This window comes from Lissotriton vulgaris, chromosome 1_1, assembly GCF_964263255.1.
Source record: "Lissotriton vulgaris chromosome 1_1, aLisVul1.2, whole genome shotgun sequence".
Taxonomy (NCBI): Eukaryota; Metazoa; Chordata; class Amphibia; order Caudata; family Salamandridae; genus Lissotriton; species Lissotriton vulgaris.
Window position 1 is genome coordinate 901,182,663 of NC_141685.1, and position 20,497 is coordinate 901,203,159.

General features: G+C 42.5%; 1 protein-coding gene across 3 annotated transcripts in view; it reads right to left on the reverse strand.

Moving 5' to 3' along the window:
* The window catches only part of LOC147748145 (complement C3-like), a 1,551,795-nt gene that overhangs the window by 312,726 nt on the left and 1,218,572 nt on the right, over nt 1–20,497 (reverse strand). For all 3 annotated transcript variants that reach the window (XM_086959014.1, XM_086959019.1, XM_086959009.1), the window contains 2 exons: nt 9,623–9,782; nt 8,068–8,163 (listed from right to left, as the gene is read on the reverse strand). In XM_086959014.1, the coding sequence (XP_086815140.1) occupies nt 8,068–8,163; nt 9,623–9,782 (256 nt within the window). The remainder of the gene's footprint in view (nt 1–8,067; nt 8,164–9,622; nt 9,783–20,497) is intronic.

The window sequence follows — 20,497 nt, forward strand, 5'->3', positions numbered from 1 at the left end:
ATTACTCAGTAACATTTAGGGCAAGTATTTATATTACATCCTCACCACTTTCAAATATCATGGCAGCACACTAATATAGGTGGATCCAAAAGAGACATTTGTGTTGTATTTTTATAGTAATGACACGGTTATAATGTAAATTCAGTGATGTCAATTTTTGTGATATAATCCAAGTTACGGTCAAGTGACATCACTTACTGGGAAAATACTAAGTCAAAGGTTTTACTTCTACTTGCACGGACACCAGCTGAGGGAAACCTTCGTTGGAGACTTTTTGGAGCCCAGCCCACGGCAGGAACTCGCCGGACCCGCTTCGCGGGTCCCGCAGCGCGGCAGTATTAGAGGGCGCCGCCGCTGTGTAAGGGGCTGCAACTTCCAAACCGGCAGGGCTGCGAGCATCAGGCAGGGACTCCGTGGACCAGGAGTCCCTGCGCGCCCGATCACCGTCAGCTGGGCTGCTCTCCCTGCCGGCCACGCCTACCCGCCTATCACGTCCCATGCTATATTAGGACGTCGTGTACCCGCTACGCGGAAGCGGGCCGGGAGAAGCCCGGGACAAGGGCGGGACCGTCTGTGGCCGTCCGGGGACGACCGAGGACGGGACGGGCCACCCCCCTTTCCAAAATTAGGTGATCTCCATTTAAAGATAAGTACTCACTCTTCAATACATTGTAATATATTACCCCCTGTTTGATAAATACCTGCTACTATGTCTACAAGGGGTAGCCGGAGTAAAACTGCAGCTGTAGGAGCCAAGGTTACTGGCCCTATTGACAATTTCATCACGAAAGCAAATGAGGCTATAGACCATGGGATATCCTTATTGGAACGACAAGTTTCTCTAGAATTGGCAGAGGCGAAAAGGTCGTCATTGGGTCTGTTAGCCTCAGCCAAAACACCTCATCGAGTCTCTGAAACACTTGTTACGCCTGATGTATTAGTGGAAATACATAGTATGTCAAATACTGTAGACTTATCTGCAACCCAGTCACTGTCGGAATTACAGTTGAGCCTGGAAAAATCACCAAATTTAGACTTCACAGAATATTTCAACACAGAACTGGGTATGGTGGCTGAGTCAATCCCAACAGCAAGCCCTGTAATAGTCCCGAACTCTATCATGGTAGAGGCATCTCAAGTTACTTCTAATATTGACATTGTAAGCAGTTCTATCGTCAATCATACCCGACTGCAAACCTGGACCGGGTAGTTGCAAACCCCATCCCTGATACACCTACTGTCATCAGTAATACACTGGATGACTCAACCTCCATTTCAAGAAACTTGAGAGGTTTAAGGGAGGGGGCTATACAGAAACGACTGCCCCAAAGTTTAAATACAAATACAACTATCCCTAGGGAAAATCCCCAGGTACAGAAAAAGCAGGGGAAAGGTTCAGCAAATAGTTTTAAGAAAGGGAATAAGAAAGGGACCACAGATTCTGCATGCTTAGGGGAAATGTCAAGTCTGGGTTTGATATGTAAAGGTTGTACCTCTAACAGCCAACTAATAATGAAGGTTGGGGAACTTGTGAGCGCCCATCTAGCTACCATAGATGCACGATTGGGGTTGATAGAAAAGCAACTAATTGAACTAAGTAATATAGTTAGAGGCCCCCCTGTGAAAGCATCATCCTCATCGAATATAGCAAAACATTTTCCCCCTCCCCAAAAAACTGTTCAGCCAGCAATAAAAACTATACCAGCTCCCACCACTACTACCAAACTTAAGGCAGTTTCAACATCTAAGGATTTGGTAATAAAACCAACAGTACCCACCCCAACTGCAAAATTGCAAGGCAATAACCCAAAAACCCCGGGGGAAAGCTCTATTAAAGGGAAAGATAAAGTTAATGAGGGAAATAAGGAAAAAGAGTGGCATAAAGGGAAGAAAGGACGATTCGCCGCCAACCTCCCCCCAGGCTCAAGTCCTTTTGTGGTAGTAATGACGGGAGTCCCCGAAACGCCGGATAACATAGACGAGCCATCATGGTCCCTATTAAACAAAGTTACTCACTGGTTGAGTAACAATAGGCCCGTACCTCCATATTGTGCAAGTAAAATCCTGACAGTACGGAGAGTACCCTGGGTAGGTCATGAGAAAAAGAAAGCACAAGGTGATTGTGTGATTATTAATTTCGATGACCCCCGCACAGTGGACTACATCTGCTCCTGGTTAGTGAGGGATATAATGAGGGCTTTGAGACAAGGCATCTTTTATATTTCTACCCACCAAGGGGAAATGTTAGACAAGAACGTTATGATCATGGATTGGATGAAGGATGGTGCCGGGTGGGGTAGAGGGACCTAGGAAACAACTGGGGAGAATGGGGGAGAAACGACCACAGGTATAATAATTATAGAAATTATCAGAGATGTGTTCCAGCAAGGGACGCTATCTGGGGGTTCCCTACATCTAATAGATTCAACAGCCTGGATATGGTTGACTAACTCCCATTACTAATTGAACCACAAAATACTACACTAGATGTCAGCGCTGGGGGAAAAGAGAGCAGCGAGGTTGAGCTTGAAAGCACACAAACAGATGAGGCACACTTTAGACTAGTTCAGAGCTTAGCTAGTGTACCGGGTCACAGGTTGCCCCTAGAAAAGGAAAAACATACCACCCCCCATGAGTCTGTGGCACAGAGGATTCAAGGCCCAGGTTGCCACATCAGCATTCAGGACACTAACCTAAATATGGGCAGACAATACTCACAGGCGTCAAATAAGGAACTCAGAATCATAAGCTGGAATGTTGCAGGACTCCAGCAAAGGGTTTCTGACTTGGAATGGTTAAAGGTTATCTCGGATAAGGATATAATACTGTTGCAGGAAACTTGGGCAACAACTGCGGTGCATATAGAGGGTTTTCATTGTTATTGTATTAAGGCCCAAAAGCCTGTTTTTGGCCGACCGATTGGAGGTCTACTAATCGGGTTTAAGATAAGTATAGGGGGGTCTATAAAATTGATTCCATCTAAAAGTGCAAACATTCAGATAATTGAGTATACTCGTAGGCTTCCATATTACTTAATTAACTTCTACAATAATGATTTTAATTCAACTCCGAATAAGAACTATATAGAACTCTTCGGAGAACTATCTAAAATAGCGGAAAATTCTCATAACCAGGTGAGCACTAGGACAATTCTTGCAGGAGATTTTAATGCGAAGTTTTTAAAATCTAAAATGGACAACACACAAATAGACAGGGCTTTTAAACGTGGTGAAGAATTAGAATGCTTTATTAACGAACATATCCTAACAGATATAATGGATGTCAATAAAAACGAGCCACCTACCTACATCCCAACCTTTAGAGGTCGAGAATTCTCTAGCACAGTGGACTATATCTTTATGTCTTCTGACCTAATAGATAGAGTCACGAAGGCTGGGGTTCTTGAGACTGCCTTCGGGGACCATAACGCTTTGGAGGTAAATATTGGTCTAGGTTCCACCAACGCCTTTGCTCGCACTTTGGGAGCCAGGGATATTATGGCCTTAACTAATAATTTAAGATTAAAATGGCGGGGGTAGATAGTAGTCAAGTAATAAACACAATTATGAGTAACCATGGCTCGCTAGTCGACTCCTGTTCTTTTGTTGATGGGAATCATCAGAGGATAGTAAAAGATTTTGCCACACTCTGCTATATTATAAAATCTCTCCTAAGTGGCCCCACTAAATTGACTGCCTCTGAGCCAAGGTGGTTCGATTGTTATTGTTCAGCAGCTAACAAAGCCCTTCGTAGGGCTCTAAACTGTAAACCTAGAAGTATAAGGGATGTACGAGCTGCTAGACAAAATTATAAAACAGCTATAGGATCAAGGAAGGCGGCTTTATTAGCTGAGCAATGGGAGGCACTAACAACTGCTGCTGCAATAGGGAGCAGTACGACTTTCTGGCCTGCTGTTAAAAAGATGCGGGACATGGGTAAGCAGCTAACTCCAACTAGCTGCACTATAGCAAGGGAGCAATGGGAATTCCACATTTCCAAAATATATGCTAGCCCGGGAGCTGACATAGGAGATTATTGCCCTGGAACACTGGAATCTTTAGAAATTACTTTGGGGGAAGTCACCGTGGCCATTAACCAGAGCCTTGGTAATAAGGCACCCGGGCCTGCTGGCTTCCCAATAGATATAATTAAGCATAAGCCGGAACTCTGGGGACCGATTTTTGTAAACATTTTTAATAGTCTCCCGTTTGTCCCAATACCTGCGACCTGGTCCACAAGCATAATTGTGCCCATTTATAAAAAGGGCGAAAGATCTGACCCTGCAAATTACAGGCCCATTTCGCTCCTGGACAACACACTGAAAATCTTGGGTAGGGTATTGTATAATAGAGTTAACGACTGGGCCGAGGAAATGGGGGTACTAGACCGTTGTCAAATGGGTTTTAGATGTAAGGTCGGGACTATCGAACAATGCCTAAATTTAAATCTTTTAATAAGTAAATATAACATAGCCAAAGCATCGCCCATTTACCTTGCATTCATGGATTTATCGTCCGCATTTGACCTGGTAAATAGGTCAAAATTGTGGTCGACTCTTTTGTCCTACGGCCTAGATGCGCCCTTGGTACATTTCTTCACCTACCTGCATACAGATACAAAGGCGCAGGTACGGATTGATATGGAGGGCACAGTTTCCGGGCCAATTAATGTTGAAAGAGGTGTGAGTCAGGGGTGCGTTTTAGCACCCCTGTTATTTATTATCTACATAAATGGCCTGAGTAATTCCCTGAAGAGGGCCACCACAGATGTTCCCAAAATTAAAGAAGGCTTACTACCCTGTCTTTTGTATGCTGATGACGCTGTGCTCATGGAATTAACACCAAATGCCCTACGCGCACTAGTCAGGGATTTTTCTTATTATATGGGGAACTTGGACCTTAAGGTAAATTTTAATAAATCATTTATTATGTCCTGTGGGCCGGGTGCCAGACAACTAAATTCCATCACGGTAGGAGCTGATAAGTTGCTTTCAACAAAGACTTTTACATATTTAGGTATGGTCTTTGCTGCGAACGGCCTGTGGAGTGGGCATATTGCCCACGCCACAGGCAAGTTCTCAAAGGCCATAAACTCAATTTTATCCCTTCCCAGACCGAGGAGAATTGGAGCAACTAAAGCAATCCTAAAGATATACAGTCTACAGTGCACTCCTGTGGCAACCTACGGCGCCAAAATCTGGGGGTTAGTAAAAACCCCTACATTACAAAGAGAAGAGAATCGGCTCTGTAGGAAACTGCTGGGGGCCCCCATTTCATCATCGGGGTACAGTTGTCACTCAGAGTTGAATATACCGTATATCAGTGATTTTATTGCTGCAAGGCCTGCACTATTCTGGCTGGCCATTTGGGCAAATGACTATGCTAGTTTAACACAAGATATCCTGAGGGAGTGCCTAGCCTGTGATAAATGGAACAGGATCCCATGGCTTCGTGCTATACAGGAAAGTTTGTCTAGCATAGGCAGGGGCGACCTCTTTGATAATCCATCTCATATCAAGAGTAATGATAAAAAGGAAGTCCGATTTGAACTATATGCCTTCTATAATGAAAAGAGACTGTCAGATGAGATGCGGAAACAAACTGTTGTGTCCTATACTAACAATGGCTTATTTATTCAACAACTTCCATTGTATTTGATACTGCCAATGTGTAATTGGGAAAGATCCTTACTTTTCAGAATGAGAGCCGGAACTATTAAGTTCTCACTCTGTTTTCCTTTGGGACACAGCACATCCGGAAATATTCCGTGTCCTTGCGATGGAGTCAGTAAACAAAATGACATACACTTCTTTTTCATTTGTAAGTTTTATATGAAATATATTAAATGGTTTTTAGCCCCATATTTTAAAAAACATAGACCGCTCTCCTTGAATCAGTCCTATTTAATGCTCCTAAAATTAGAGGATGATGAACTTATATTCCGCACAAGCACTTTCTTAAAAGTTATTTTTAATGTACGTAAAACTATGGAATGCCCCTGATCTATTTGCACTTTCCATGACTGTCGACCTCTTTTGCACTTTATATAATGAGAAATATGTTACTTTGTAATTGTATTGATATGCACTTTATTACATCTATTGTAATTGCTAAAAATGTTGAATTGGATTTTAATTGTGCTTTTATGGATTTGTTGGAATCCGAATAAAGATTTTGAATCGAATCAAATCGAGTCAAAGGTCATATGAAGCCATTTCCTGTGATGCCACTAAGGTCAAAGAATGTGTGATGTCACTTCTGCTATCCCTGGCATTTTGGTGAATCGGCGTCTATGTATGCCTCTTGATGATTGTTTGCTGTTGGATATTTTCAACAGGTTAGTCAGATAAGACATCTTTTTAATTTGATGGCTGTATAGGTCACACATCCAATTTTCAGCTTGATCCGATCTGGTTGAATCCTTATGTGTCTGACATTAATGAAGCACTACAGTGGTATATCGCCTTACTTGGTGTCGGGGGAAGCATGGAATTCCTGCTAGCATCGCATTACCACAATCAAGCCATGATAATATTAGTATATGGGCTACCATTTTTAGCTTGTTTAGATAGCAGCTGTTTTGTTTTGAAAGAATGTGAAAGAATTTGCATTTGTAACCAACACCGTAACTTGATATATTTCATCATCTGTTAGATTGCCCTTTGTTTTAGTCACCCTGCAAACATATACATTAACCATTGATTAGGACGAAGGGTGCGTTGACATGTATGGATGCTGTATGTTTGATCATCTGAAAAGTCTCTCTTGATATACTGGTCGGTATGGACCCAATCTTAAAATCGTCCCAGAAATTGTCCATCCTATTATGTGGCAAACAAGTTATATTTGATTATTAAAGTTCTGTTATAGTTGATGATGATTAAGGAAATGTAAAGAACCGTTCTTATAAGACAGTTGTCTTGATGAAAAGAAAACAATATCTTTCCAATAATATCTAATTTTGGAAACACCACTTTTGCTGATCCTAGCAAATCTTTGAAATGTCCAATGAAGGACACCCCACACTTGCCTTGTGAGATGATAGTAACTACACACCTTGCCCCATGGCAATGGCACAATTGCTCCTTTTACAATGTTTAGCATCTCTCTTATTATCTTTGTTTCAGGAAAACACATTTGTAAACAAAATTCACAACATTGATGGGAGTGTACTGTGCAATAAGAAGACAGGGGAAATGAGAGCTTGTCAGCATCTGCTGTTAATTTAATAATCATGTTTGTAAGAGTGTTTAAAGGAAGGCAGACAGATTGTGTACCTTAATACCCCCCGTTGGCTAAAAGTCTATATCTAAAATTCCGGTACAGCATTTTGCAAACGAGGGACAGGACAATCAAATGGCACTGTAATAAGGGTGCAAATAGGAATACTGATTCAGTTTTATGTGAGCTCTGTGAAATGGGGTTGAAAGAGGATGAGTATCATGTTTTATTTATATGTCCTGCATATCTTAACGCAAGGAAAAAATGGTTAAAGCCCATATGCAAAATGTTAGGCCTTCGCCATATTGGGGTTGGGCTTAGAATTTATAAGGGAGACACCTCTCAACCGATAGTGTTCAGTCTGAGCCGTTTCCTCTTATGTGTAGCTTTGATCAGAAAGAGGAAAGGTCTTAAAATCTAATTTTATCTACCTTTGTACTGCACTATCGCTGGTTAGAATTGAATGTATAAGTTAGGTGCAGAGGTATAATGAACTGGTTAGTTTAACATGATATTGTTTGCTAAATGACGAAGTGTTGTTTGTTTTTAGTGATCCTGGTGCTTGTTTTATATAGAAAATATTTATTGTTTTATTCTGTATACTTATCAAGTGATCTTGTTAGATGAGGCAAGCTGACTATGATGAATTGTCTTCCAACTAAAAAACCCTCAGGGAAATGTAATTACATACACTGTATTATTTGCTATAAGAAAAAGCGTGATGCTAATTGTACCCAAATTTTACCGTGACTTTGTATCCGTTTGTATTTTATTAATTATATGTATTGTATCTTACAAGGTTTTTTTAACCGAATAAAGATTGAATTGAAAAAAAATTGATTGGTACCTTAATAGATGATTTGCATATCCCTTCTGCTTTCTTTAGGGATATGAGGACATATGCTGTTAATGAGTCTTTTGCCTCAAATCCTCCGGATCCACCCTTGTAAAAAATAAGAAAACAAATGATTATACTGTGTGGAAAGCTGATATGAGACAGACAGTTAGATGATTATGGTAACCCACTGTATCTAAAATGGTTTGCATGATACTACAGAATATTCTGTGCACAAATTGGCACACAATCCACCTAATCAGAAGGACAGACATCTTTTCCACCTAAAATCTTGTTGTCATGATGGTCTTAATCATTTTTCTGAGAAGTAGAAACCGCCACCATCACTGAGTGCCTGAATACGGGTTTGGCCGCACAAGGACTGCCAGACTCACTGGGGCACAGCAGAGGCAGTCACCTGATAGCCCTATTATGAGTTGGGCTGTGGGGAGCCCCTCTGAAGCCGCAAGGGTACCGCTATTCTCTGGTGGTGTTGCAGCAGTCAGGAGGCAGCAATATGCTTAGCGGGACCAATGTGCTCCCACCAAGCTTATTACAAGTTTCCACCGCAATAAAAACCATGGCGGAGAAGAAACAAAGGGGCCCTACAGGCCCCCTGGTGCCTCACGCCCTGTTGATGCACGTTGTGCCCCCCTGTGTGCATTCACACTAGTTCCTGCAGGGCATGGACTTTACAGTCCATGCTGTGCATGAACTGTTTTAGGCGTCCCATTGCAGTGCCCATTATCAGGCCACCACCATGGGAATGTCTAAAACAAAGCCTGCTAGACAGGAGGATACTTCTAATCTGGTGGGCAGTCTGACTGCAGCTTTGGCGTAATCAGTCATAATCGGGCCCTAAGTGTCCTGGAACTCTTACCAGCTGTGGGTCTGTTAGCTGCTTTGCTCTCTCATAGTTCTTTCATGAATGCCTTCAAAAAAGAACAACCAATGGAGTTATCAGTAGTTTCTTCATTGGCGGCCACACAGCTCATGACTCATCCAGCACCCATAACTGATTTCATACAGTAAACTGGTTTGGTAGTGCCAAAGGTGGCCTCATGAAAAGGCACCTTATTTTTTTAAACCTACTTTATTGAGTTTTCCAGAATTATACAACATGAATACAAAATAATTATGTACTTTTGTTTTTTGTATATTTATACAATCATCAATCTGTGGAAATCTGTTTTTCACAAACAGGCACCTTATGGACAACTCCTTTTGCTGCACAGCTTTTAACCATCTCATCTGAGCTTGCAAAGAATCCTCAAAGGGGAGTCTCTACAGTCAAAAGATTCAAGCAGCTGAGTCTGTGAAAGATACCAACCCAAGAGAACTACAGTCATCGGTAGGTAACAACATTTCTTCTAGATCATGCCTGGATATTCCCCAACTGATTATCAGTATTTTAATTTTTATGGAATTTACTACATTACATGATCAATGCTATGTCCCCTCCACATATGGGTCCAGAAATTATTTAATGTAAATATCTTGAAATACTGTTCTTCCTAGTGTATATAAGGTGTACACTGTAAAATGGAAACCTTAGTAGTTTAATTACCTGCATAGGGTCAGCAAACACCTGACCAGTCTCTTGAAAAGCCCCATCCGATAGTTGCCTATGTACGAGAAGCCACTCCACGCTTTTGCATAAAAAAGTAGCGTTCACAGTCATCAGTTCATTGGCAATGGAGTACATCTTGACCATGTAGGCAGTCAACCTTTGATGAAAAAAGGGACACACATTAACTATTTCGTAACTGGCGCAAAGGCATGCCTTTTTATAGAGAAATCAGTATTTTTTATACATGTAATGCAGCATTCCTATAGCAGTCGATATCAGTCGCACAGTCTATGTTTTCTTCATTTTTTTTGGCTTTGTTTGCTAATACAACAAACCAAACATGATTTGTGCAAATTATCTACTGATCCTTTATGTATGTGTTATCATTTTTCTGCAATACGCTTTTCAGTGGTGTGCATTTTAAATAAGCACAAAGAGCTCGATGTACGTAGATTAGGAATAACGATTTCCTAATTGCGATTTATTGAGCACCGCTATTCCTAATGTTTGCACTTCATTGAGTTTAATTTAGCGATTCGTAGTGAGTCGCAAGTAGACCTACCTCATGAATACTAATGAGGTAGGTTGCAATTTGTCACCCCCTACATCAGCAGACCACCGTGTGTGATTGCTTGCAACATTTATTTTTTACATGCCGGCCGGTTTCCACAAAAAGAAAAAAATGAAAAGTGCAAGTTTAATTTCTCAAGAGTAGGCAGTAGTTCTTAAAACTTATTTTACAACAACTTGACCATGTTGTTTCTAAATCCAAGATCATAGTTGTATTGGGTCTTGATAGAGAAGATGCAACTCAACTCGTCCTCGAGCAAGACATACTCCTGGCACATCAATCGTCTCGAGCCCATGTCATAAAATGTTTGGCCTCCTTTTCCCTGATGGCTTTGGGGTGCATGCTCAGGCATGACTTTCACGACCTTGGTAATGGTCAGAAAAACAAGCACCATAGGAATGCCATGTGGATCCATGATAGACATTTGACATCCCTGCAGGATTTAGAGCCTGACCTGGGGGGGGGGGGTGACAACCCAGTACTTCACCAAATTGTTACTAGAATGGAGAGCTACTGAAAGGCTTCCGGATCTAATTTGACACCTTTGATATTTAAAAGATGAGGAATTTGTAGAAAAAATTATTAATCTGAAAAAAATATTTGATCTCTGATAGTACATTTTCAATCTGAAAAACAATATACAAAAGGGATTGCTTAGGAAGCCCAATGTTTTTACTGAAAGTTCACTTAATCACATAATAATCCAGATTATTCAAACATACATTTTTCTTAGAGATCTAATATGATGCAGGAGCTGTGATATGATATTCCCAAAAATATTTACTTTATTCTTCATAACATCCAACTGCAGCCCAGCCAATGTGTTTCTTCCCTACAAGGGACTTCATCAGGGTTTTGGGGTTTCTTAGTGTTTCCTTGTGAGCAAGTGTAAGGCATACAGACAATGGGGGGCTCAATCCTGGTTTTATCTAAGGTTCATTAAACATTTGTTATTGATTCTACCTGGATAAGCGTAAACAGAGATAGGATAAGACTGAATATTTGTATCTCCAATGGGACCTGCCAGGCTAGAAGGCTTCACATGGATGGGATGTCACGTCTTTCTGCTTTTAAGATCAAACCTCGAAGTGTACAGCCTTTGGCCAAAAACAGTGAGGGTTGGCCACAGGGCCTGGTCACCAGCTAGGCCCTGCACCCAACCTGCCATAAACTCCCCACTACTCACACCACAGGGCCTTTGGTGAACTACTTTTACCAGCTTTTGAGCAAAACTTACTTCAGATAACTGACTCTTCCCACTGCATTGATCTGTGAACAGAGTGGGTAGACTGCATAACCCTGCCATAATTCAGCGCTTGAGCTGAACCTATCGCACCAGTCAACTCAGCTGATTGTAGCAGGAGTTGGATGCAAGGCCTGGTCTATAGCCAGGCCCTGTACCTATCCCTCTACAAGTATTAAACCCTTGTTGCTTGCGACCGGCAGCAGAGGTTGACTGCAAAGGCTGGAGTTTCACCAGGGCAAGTACCCAGCCCGCCGCTGGCAGCCAAAGCACAGTTCAAATTGCATTTGACCAAGGGCAGGAGTTGGTCACAGGCTCTGAATGTGTAAGTTAAAACAAAAAAGTATATATTTTATCACAACCTGCAGCGTTTAACTTATTTTATGAAATCACGTAAGGCTGGCATAGAACCACTTATGATACTTTCTGATGTGAAAGTCCAAATTGGAAAAAATACTTTCCAGTTTTCTACATATGGGTATATTATTTGCTTGCACAATATGCAGTATGTTGCAAGCAATGTCAGCCTTGGATCATTGCCTTCTTCCTGAACTTGCAGGACCTCTGCAGGCACGCATTTCTGCTCCTCTCCTTCTTGTTGTCTGCTCTGCTCTATTTCAGCCTGGGGAAACTTCATTGGATGAATTGTTCTGAGATGCTTTATCATCCATCAGTAGAACTTCTTTCTACAAAGTGTAGGTGCCTTCTAAGCATGCATCTACTTCTGAACTTGCGAGTGAGTGAAGAAATTCCATGGTACGGACTTTCTGTGCGAATGCTCCTTCAGCTTAACATGGGTCATATTTCAGCCTCACCTTCATCTGGAACATAGGGTGATGAAGCTGTCAAGAGTAGTGGGAAAGAGCTGGCTAATGAACAGCCAATAATCAGACAGTCAGGCTTTAAGCCCTCATTCAAGTTTAGAAGAAGTCCGGATTGGTGTATATGGAGATGGTGTAACGGAGATCAGCTAGAATCTAGCTGCTAGATGGACACTTCCGGGTTGTGGGCTTGGCTTCTGGGAAGCAGTGACTACATGAATTCAGTGCAGACACAGAGTCGCTGCCTAGCAGCATTTTGCAGTTATTTAGTCTCCTTCACTATTGGGTAGGTCGTCTCCTCACTTTTCTGTATATGCATCTTTATTGTTTTATTTACTTTAATTCCTTGCATCTCCAGACCCTTTGCCCTGTCATTTACTTTCTGAATCTTTCCTCTGCTTGCTCAAATGTCCTTGTTGTTGCTGCTCTGCTAAAGGTGCAACCGCCCGGCGTACTGGTAGCCTCTCCATTATCTTGTTACAACTTTCAGCACCTACATAACACCACCTTGCTCCATCTGTGTGGCACTGAAGCCTTTCCTCGGCTATTTAGGTCTAAGTCCGATTCATTATAGGAGTGGGAATAGTCACAGTCTTTCAATGCCAAGATACAGTTAAGCCTTATGACGACTTTGGCGTTGCATACACTACAGATTGCATGTTTTGTATTGCATACGTCTCACAGTAGATTTTGTGTTTCTTATATTTAAGATAACTGAGCAGTGGTTTTGAGCTGATCTCAGTTGTTGTTGGCACCATTTTGAACCAGTGTCTCCAGAGTAATTTCCCTTCCCCTATTTATCTTTTGGTTCCATGCTTATGTATTATTATTGAGGACCTAGGTTGGAACAGGCGGCGGAATGGTATTGTCAGCCATGCTCCTCTACGTGAAGTACCCTTAAAATGCTGACAGCATCTAGCAAGCTAGAGCCTGGCTGCTGGCTTTCTTGTTGGGAGATTTTCCTTGCAGAAAAAGCTGATTCTTCTCTTAGGTGAATCGATTCAAGTGTAGAGTTTGCTACATAAGTGTGCACAAGGGTGGGATACCGTTTTTCTTAAGGATTTAAACTTGTTTTTCAAAAGTCAGTTTAGTGTGTAACAAATCAGACCTCTCCTTTCTTTTTCTTTATCTGAGTGGGGGATTTGCTGATCCTCCATAGAACCATCAATAGACACAGTATTTCTGGACCACGCATATTTTTCTAGGTTCATCTCATCAGTGGGGCAGGACTTCTTTTCTGACTACCAGGATTCTAAAAACTGCACTGCTAACCCATAGACATTTTTAAAAGTTGTGTTTGCAATGGAAAACTGTTTGCAATATGTTATTTTACAATAAAGGGTATATAGTGTTACTTTTCAATTTCAAAATTTTGTAAGCCTTGTGACATTCGTGGTACTGGGAATCAGCATTGCGAAACCATAACGTGCTGTACGCTTCCTTTCCTATTTCCAGGGTTCACAGGGGATCTGTGGTTCCTTATGGCCCATTGGAGAGGTTGGACTGGATCCTGAGAATGAATTCAAAGCATTCTGGAACAGTTTCTTGCCCTATGTGCCATAAGACTGCAGTGGAGAAAAAGAAAATGGACCATTTTTTTTGCTGTAGTATACTTTTTGGGGTAAGCAAAATGTGTTTCTGATAGCTTCTAAACAAGAACAACAGCAGAGAAGAAATCCAGAAGAAAAAGGAGGAGTAAAAGAAACAATGAAAGATAGTCAGAAGGAGGATTCCAGGTCACCACCAGAATCCATTGTCAGAAATGTGTCAATATTGCAACGGGTGAAAAGAAAGTGGCATCCAAATACATGATGTGCACTTTATCTGACAAGATGCTGATCAGAAGCAATGAAAGAAAATACAACTTCATGGAAAGCAATTTGGTGCTGGAAAAATAAAGAGAAAGGTGGTGAGAATGAGTGCTTGGATGGAAGGAAGTGTTGGATGGGGGAAGTGTGTGAGAGGGAGTGAGTGGATTGGTGTGAAAATGAGGGACGGTGAGAGAGTGAGTTAAAGTTAAGAAGTGTGTTAAGAACGGTATGAGGGAGAAGGTTTGAGTGAGACACTAGGTGAGTTATAAAATAATTGCCAAATTGATAGAATGGCTACTGGCTAGCTTCAGCAGTGGGGCACAACGCCTGCTTCCAGAAAGCCCCTGTGCTTAATTCTCTCAATCAGTTTGGAACCCCCAACCCAACATAAGCTACCAAATCCCGGGAGAGTAGTTTATTATTATTTTTTTTTTATTTAAAGAGTTTTATATAGCGCTGGCTAGACCCAAAGGTATCAGAGCGCTTTACATGAGAATCAACAATGTATCAGAAAAAGATCAACAACTACACCATACATCAAAAAATTGGCAATACATTAGGAGAGGAGGGAAAGGAGAGAGAAAAGTAGTGGAGGGGGCATGGGAGGTGAGAAAGGGAGTATAAGGGAAGAGACAACAAGGAGAGATGAAAGGAAGTCTGTCTAAAGACTGACTGGGTAGGTGACAACCAAGGAGGGAGTCCACGGCCCATCTCCCCTATAGCTAAACCAGGTAGCTCCATCGGGCATCAGACAAAATAGTTCAGTCTCAATACATTGAGAGAGGAGAGAAGGAGAGACATAAATAGAGGGAGGATACGGGAAGAGACGACAGGAGAGATGAAAGGAAGTCTGTCGAAAGACCGACTGGGTAGGTGACGTCCAAGGAGTGAATCTCTGACCTGGCTCCCCATAGCACTGACTAGACCCGGAGGTATCAGAGCGCTTTACATGAGGTTTCAGAATGTTACAAAGTTACATCAGTTAGAAGTTACATTTGTTGCAAAAAAACATTTAAAGAGCATAGAAGACGAGATAAAATGAGTGTAGAAGGGTAAATGAGTAAGGTAAAAGGGTAGGAGGGAGATACGGAGGAGAGAAGAAGGAAAGTCTGCCCAAAGCCTGGCTGGGTAGGTGAGGCTGAGGGGAAAGCCCACAGCCCATCTACTCTATAGCTATCAAGGTAGCTCCACCGTGCACCGGCCAAACTGCTAGGACTCAACGGTCAGTGGCAAGTTCACAGATTCCATGCCCTGATGGGTGAGCCGGATAAGGGATATGCTTGAGGTCTAGTCAATGTCCAGGTGTGTCCAAGAGTAGTAGCACAACTTGGTAAAGATCCACTGTGGCAGCCAGCCTGGGGTCAGGCAAGGGATTCTGCCGGTGGTGTTTCATACTGCCGGTCCCCATTTTCATCTTTCCCCTATGTATTCACAGGGCCCTAAGGTTAGTCGTGCAGCTTCTCGAGGTATCTCCTAGGCTGTTTCAGTAGGAGACCTCTCCTCAATGCCTATTCAGCTGCCATTTAGGGTCCGGGGTGCAGGAAGAGAGATCGCCAGAGGCGGCGCTGAAACAGGCTCTCAGGGGTGAACGCTGTGTGAACTTCGCTTTCAAGGGGGGGTGTTTGTTGTGCAATGGAGCAGCTGTGGCCAGCGCCAGTGTCCGTTTGCCTCCAAAGGAGTGGAGTAATGTAATGATGCAGCTGCAAAGGGGGGACAGACAGCCGCCATTTTAAGATCAGGCGGTGCTCATAGAACTTGTGAAGGGAACCCCTTCACTCCCGCACCGTTTCTTCGAGGGGTCAGGGGCCCAGGGGGGGGGTGCAGGGGGGGGGGGAGGGGAATAGGTGTCTACCGCCACCTCCTGTTGCTGTTCAAAATGTGCTGCACAATTAAGATGAGGCAGGGGGGAATGATGAACACAGCGCACCTCTGCTTACAGCTACATGTATTTCTGAGCTCCAGCAATATATCTGGTATCTCCGCTGCAGCCGCAGCTCCTTTTTGTACGCAGTGACCAGGTCCTATGCCACCTTATGCTCCCTGGTGAATGTCCATTGCAGGCGCCATTTTGGAGTCAGGCGTGCGATGGTCGGCTTCTTATACCCCGCAAAGTGTGTTGCCAAAAGGTCTATTGAAGATTATGTTGGGAGCCCTCGGCCACCCATATTCATCAACGGACTCCCGGTGCCCCCCTCCAAAGCACCGGCTCACCGCCTTTGGGTTTCTGAATACATCATCCCTGATTTCTGTCAGAGGCCAGAGTACCTCCGAAACATATGCCACTCCAAGTCTCTAGTGTTTGAGTAACCAAAGCAGATCACATTTTGGCCTACATCTAAAAGTGTGTCCATAGACGGGCAGTGTTTTAGTGTCCATAACTGACTGTTCAAATGCCACTCTCAGTCGCACAGCTTTCGTATAGTTTTCTGTACAGTGGAAGTCTAGTCCACCTTGCTTCCTATTTTCATGCATCATTCTCAATGGTATTCAAAGCTTATTTCCTCCCCAGTTGACGTTATTGCAAAATTCTGTAAATCAGCTGAACTGTGTTTTTGAACTAAAATAAGCAAGGCCCAAAATAGATATTGGATTTGGGGGGGGTGGGGGGGGCGCGGCTAGCGCCCGACGATGATGGCGGCTTTTCCGTAGCTCTCTCTGGGAGGCGCGGATGACGGGAGGCCCGGCGTGATTCCTGCACGCAGTAGCTGCATTAAACTTGGAGAGAAGACGTCGGAATGTGAGGGGCGATACTAGGAACCCTCGTTTCCCTTGCTGCTGTCGTCTACGAGGCTCCTTTGGCATACGTGAGTGCAGCGCTCCTCAGACAGATTGCGCCCGCCATTTTATATCACCGCTGACGGAACCACTCTCATAGCGGTTTTGATTTATTACGTGATTGTGCTTTCTCTCGCTTGCCTTCGGCAATGCGCCTCACCATACGTGCTGTCACTGCCTCAAATTTCGAGCATTGTTAAGTTTAGCGCTCTGGTTACTTTCTTCACACAGTACGACAACGACTTTCTCCTCAGCGCTACTGTCATCTCGGCTCATGATTCATCGTGCTTTGGTGCTTCCTGAATAACAGCGCTACATATTTTGGCCCTTCTTTCAAAGCAACGTCAACTAGCTTCCTCGTGTTTTCTTCACAACTCTCTGACTAATTCCTTTCTTGGCATTTTAGCTTATTGGAACTCATGTGCCACCTACTGCTCACAGGTGGTCTTGCACTTTTGATCAAATACTGAGTGCCATGACTGATTTTCCCTCTTACAAGTCTGCACCTATTATTCACCTCATGCTCTGTGCTGCATTTCTTTTTCATGAATAACCTATTTGTGTAAATTCATTTGCCATCACTATTATATGCCTGTTCATAGGACGCATGCTGATATTCTGTACCTTTAGGCCTGATGACTTATTACTCAATTATGTTTAAACTGTTTCCCTGACTTATTTGTTGTGCTCTGCTCTTGCTCGCTTTAGCCAGTTTACGTCAGTTTGTTTTTATACTCTTCATACGTTTAACCTGTATCTTTTCTATATGGGAAGACTGCATAAAGACCTGCGTAAACCCTCCACCACTGTTAAGAAGGTCTTGGGTCCTACGAGATCCCGCTCTCAGTGTTTAGCGATGGAGGACTTGCCTGACGCTGTCTCTACAAAGACTTTGTTACCTTCTACTTCATTACTGCCTGTCACCAAAACAGGTACAATCAAACGACTGAAACAAACTCCTCCTTCACCTCCTTCTCAAACAGCCTCTACTACTACTATTGACTTACTCTTGGATGAAATAAGAGCCTTGCGTCCCTTTATTGAAGAGACCAAAACTACAATGCAGCAACTTTCCGACAAATGGCTATCTGTGGATGAACGGATTACTACACTTGAGTACAACGTTGCATCAATGCAACCATCTGTTTCCAAGGTAGATCCAATATGTGCACAAGTTTCAATTCTACACAAGCAGATCGAAAATTTGGAAAATAGAAGCAGGCGGAATAACCTACGTCTTTATGGCCTTGAGGAAGGACAGGAAGGGTCTGACCCTATTGCTTACTTCAAATCTTTTCTACCTAAGCTCCTCCACTTGCCAGAAGTTACTAATCTTAACATACAAAGAGCGCATCATTTAGGCTCAATTAGAGGCACATCCTCTTCTGTTGCTTCAATGAGGAAACCACGAGGTGTGATTATGTACTTTCTCGAGTATACTGACCTACTTACAGTTATATCTGCAGCAAGAGCTATGTCTCGCATCACATGGTCTGGTCACCCCTTATTCTTTTCACAGGATTATGCTAAATCAACAGCTGATCGGCGTAAGGAGTTCTTGTCTCTTTGCCCCCAGTTGCGTTCTTTGGGAGCACAGTATGGATTGTTTCACCCCTGCCTTTTTAAGGTTACCATTAATAACAAGACTACCACCTATGATGACCCTTTGAAGCTGAAAAGTTTTCTCTATTCGTATTCTGCTGAGACAATGGATACTGCTTCAGCCTCAACCTCTAAATAATCTTCTGCCATTGCAATGGTGTTGCTTCTCTGTTCTGCAGTTACTGTTTGATGATTATTCATGTTACACAATATCTACTGTATGAATGTTGTTTCTTGATATGTTAAATCTCTTGTTCTCTTTTTTACACAGATGTTTTTGTTTCTCCGGCTCTTCTGGTTCCTTCCCTGTGTTCGTGAGATCTGCTGGGTCTCTCCCTTCCTTCGTCTCCCTGTTTGAGCTGTGGCTGTGTCATCATTCTTCACGTGGCCTTCACCCTCCCACCCTCTGCCTTGTCTTGTTCCAGATGTTATGTAAGTTTCCTGTTTTTCCCTTATTCCTAGTGTTTTTTACCATTTGCCTATTGTTCTCTTTTTGGTTTTCTGCTCACCCACTCTCCTTTTCTCATACCTCTTCTTATTTCACTACCCTGAATCTCTTAATTGTATGTCCCCCCCTCCTTTGGTGTTATTTTTGTCTTTTCTATATATTTCTCTTTGGACATTTATCTTCTTATTCTCTTTTTATTATCGCTCTTCCTTCTTACTTGATAGTTTTCCTTCCTTTTCGTTTTCATATTTGTGTACAAGTCATAACTTCTTTATTCTCAGGATGTGGACATTTCTGCTTTCTCTTTCCTCTTTTCCTATTATGCCTGAACTTTCTTCTTGTTTTTACTTTGCTCCATCTTTTTGTACATTCTTATGATCTTACCAGTTTTTTCTCTCTTTTTCCTTTCTCTGTTACTACCTTTTTTTCATTTTCTTTTTATTCTTTCTTCTTCATGAATCCTTTTCTTACTTTTGTATACGCTATACTCTATTGCATATTCTTTCTACATTATCTTTGCATCTATCACGATTTTCCTAACTTAATGTATGTGCTATGTCCTTGAATCTCATCTATGGAATGTTAAGGGTATCAACTCCCCAATTAAGCGTCAACGCACCTAGCTAAATTGAATGTTGACATTGCGTTTCTTCAGGAGACCCACCTCTCTGACACGGAGTCTGCTAAACTTAAGAGAGGATGGGTTGGTGATGTTTTTTACTCTCAAGGTGATGGTAAACGTAACGGTGTTGCAATTTTATGTCGCAAGTCTCTCCCTTTCACTGTTATTTCCCAAGATTCTGATACCAATGGCCGATGGATACATGTCAGACTGTCACTTAGAGGTGTTCCAATCTCTCTCCTTAATGTCTATGGCCCCACCACTGGTAAACCCCTATTTTGGGCAGAATTCTCTCCACAAATTACCCAATTTATGGATGACAATTCATCCTCGCGGGAGATTGTAATCAACCTTTTGATCCATTTATAGATAGGAAATCTGCTGCCACCTATATTCCTACTAAATCGCATAAACTTTTTACTCAAGTTATCTCCCATCATAAGCTTGTTGACTCTTGGCGCCTTTGCAATCCGACCTTGCCGGAATATACCTTTTATTCCCCATGCCATCGCTCGCAATCGTGGATCGACTACATTTTTGTTTCCCATGATCTTGCCCAAACACTTCATTCAGCGGAAATTGGTCCGATTTTGCTCTCAGATCATGCCCCTGTCATAGTCAGCCTTGATCTGCTTCCTAAAGTTGATGGACCCAGGAGATGGCGTTTTAACAATGCTCTCCTCTTAGATCCCAAATTCTCCGCATCATTTACCGCCTTTTTTGATGAATTTTTTCTGATTAACGATATTCCGCCCAATTTAAAACACACAGTCTGGGACGCTTTCAAAGCGGCCGCACGCGACTTCATTATTAATTATGTCGCAAAGAAACGTAAGACTGCTCGCCAATTCACTAAAACCCTTCTTCTTGACATTAAGCGATTGGAACACGCCTATTTCACCTCCCATTCTAATGATAGTCTGACAACTTTGATCGCTGTCAAGCTTAAATTTAATGAAAAGTCTACTGAAGATGCCTC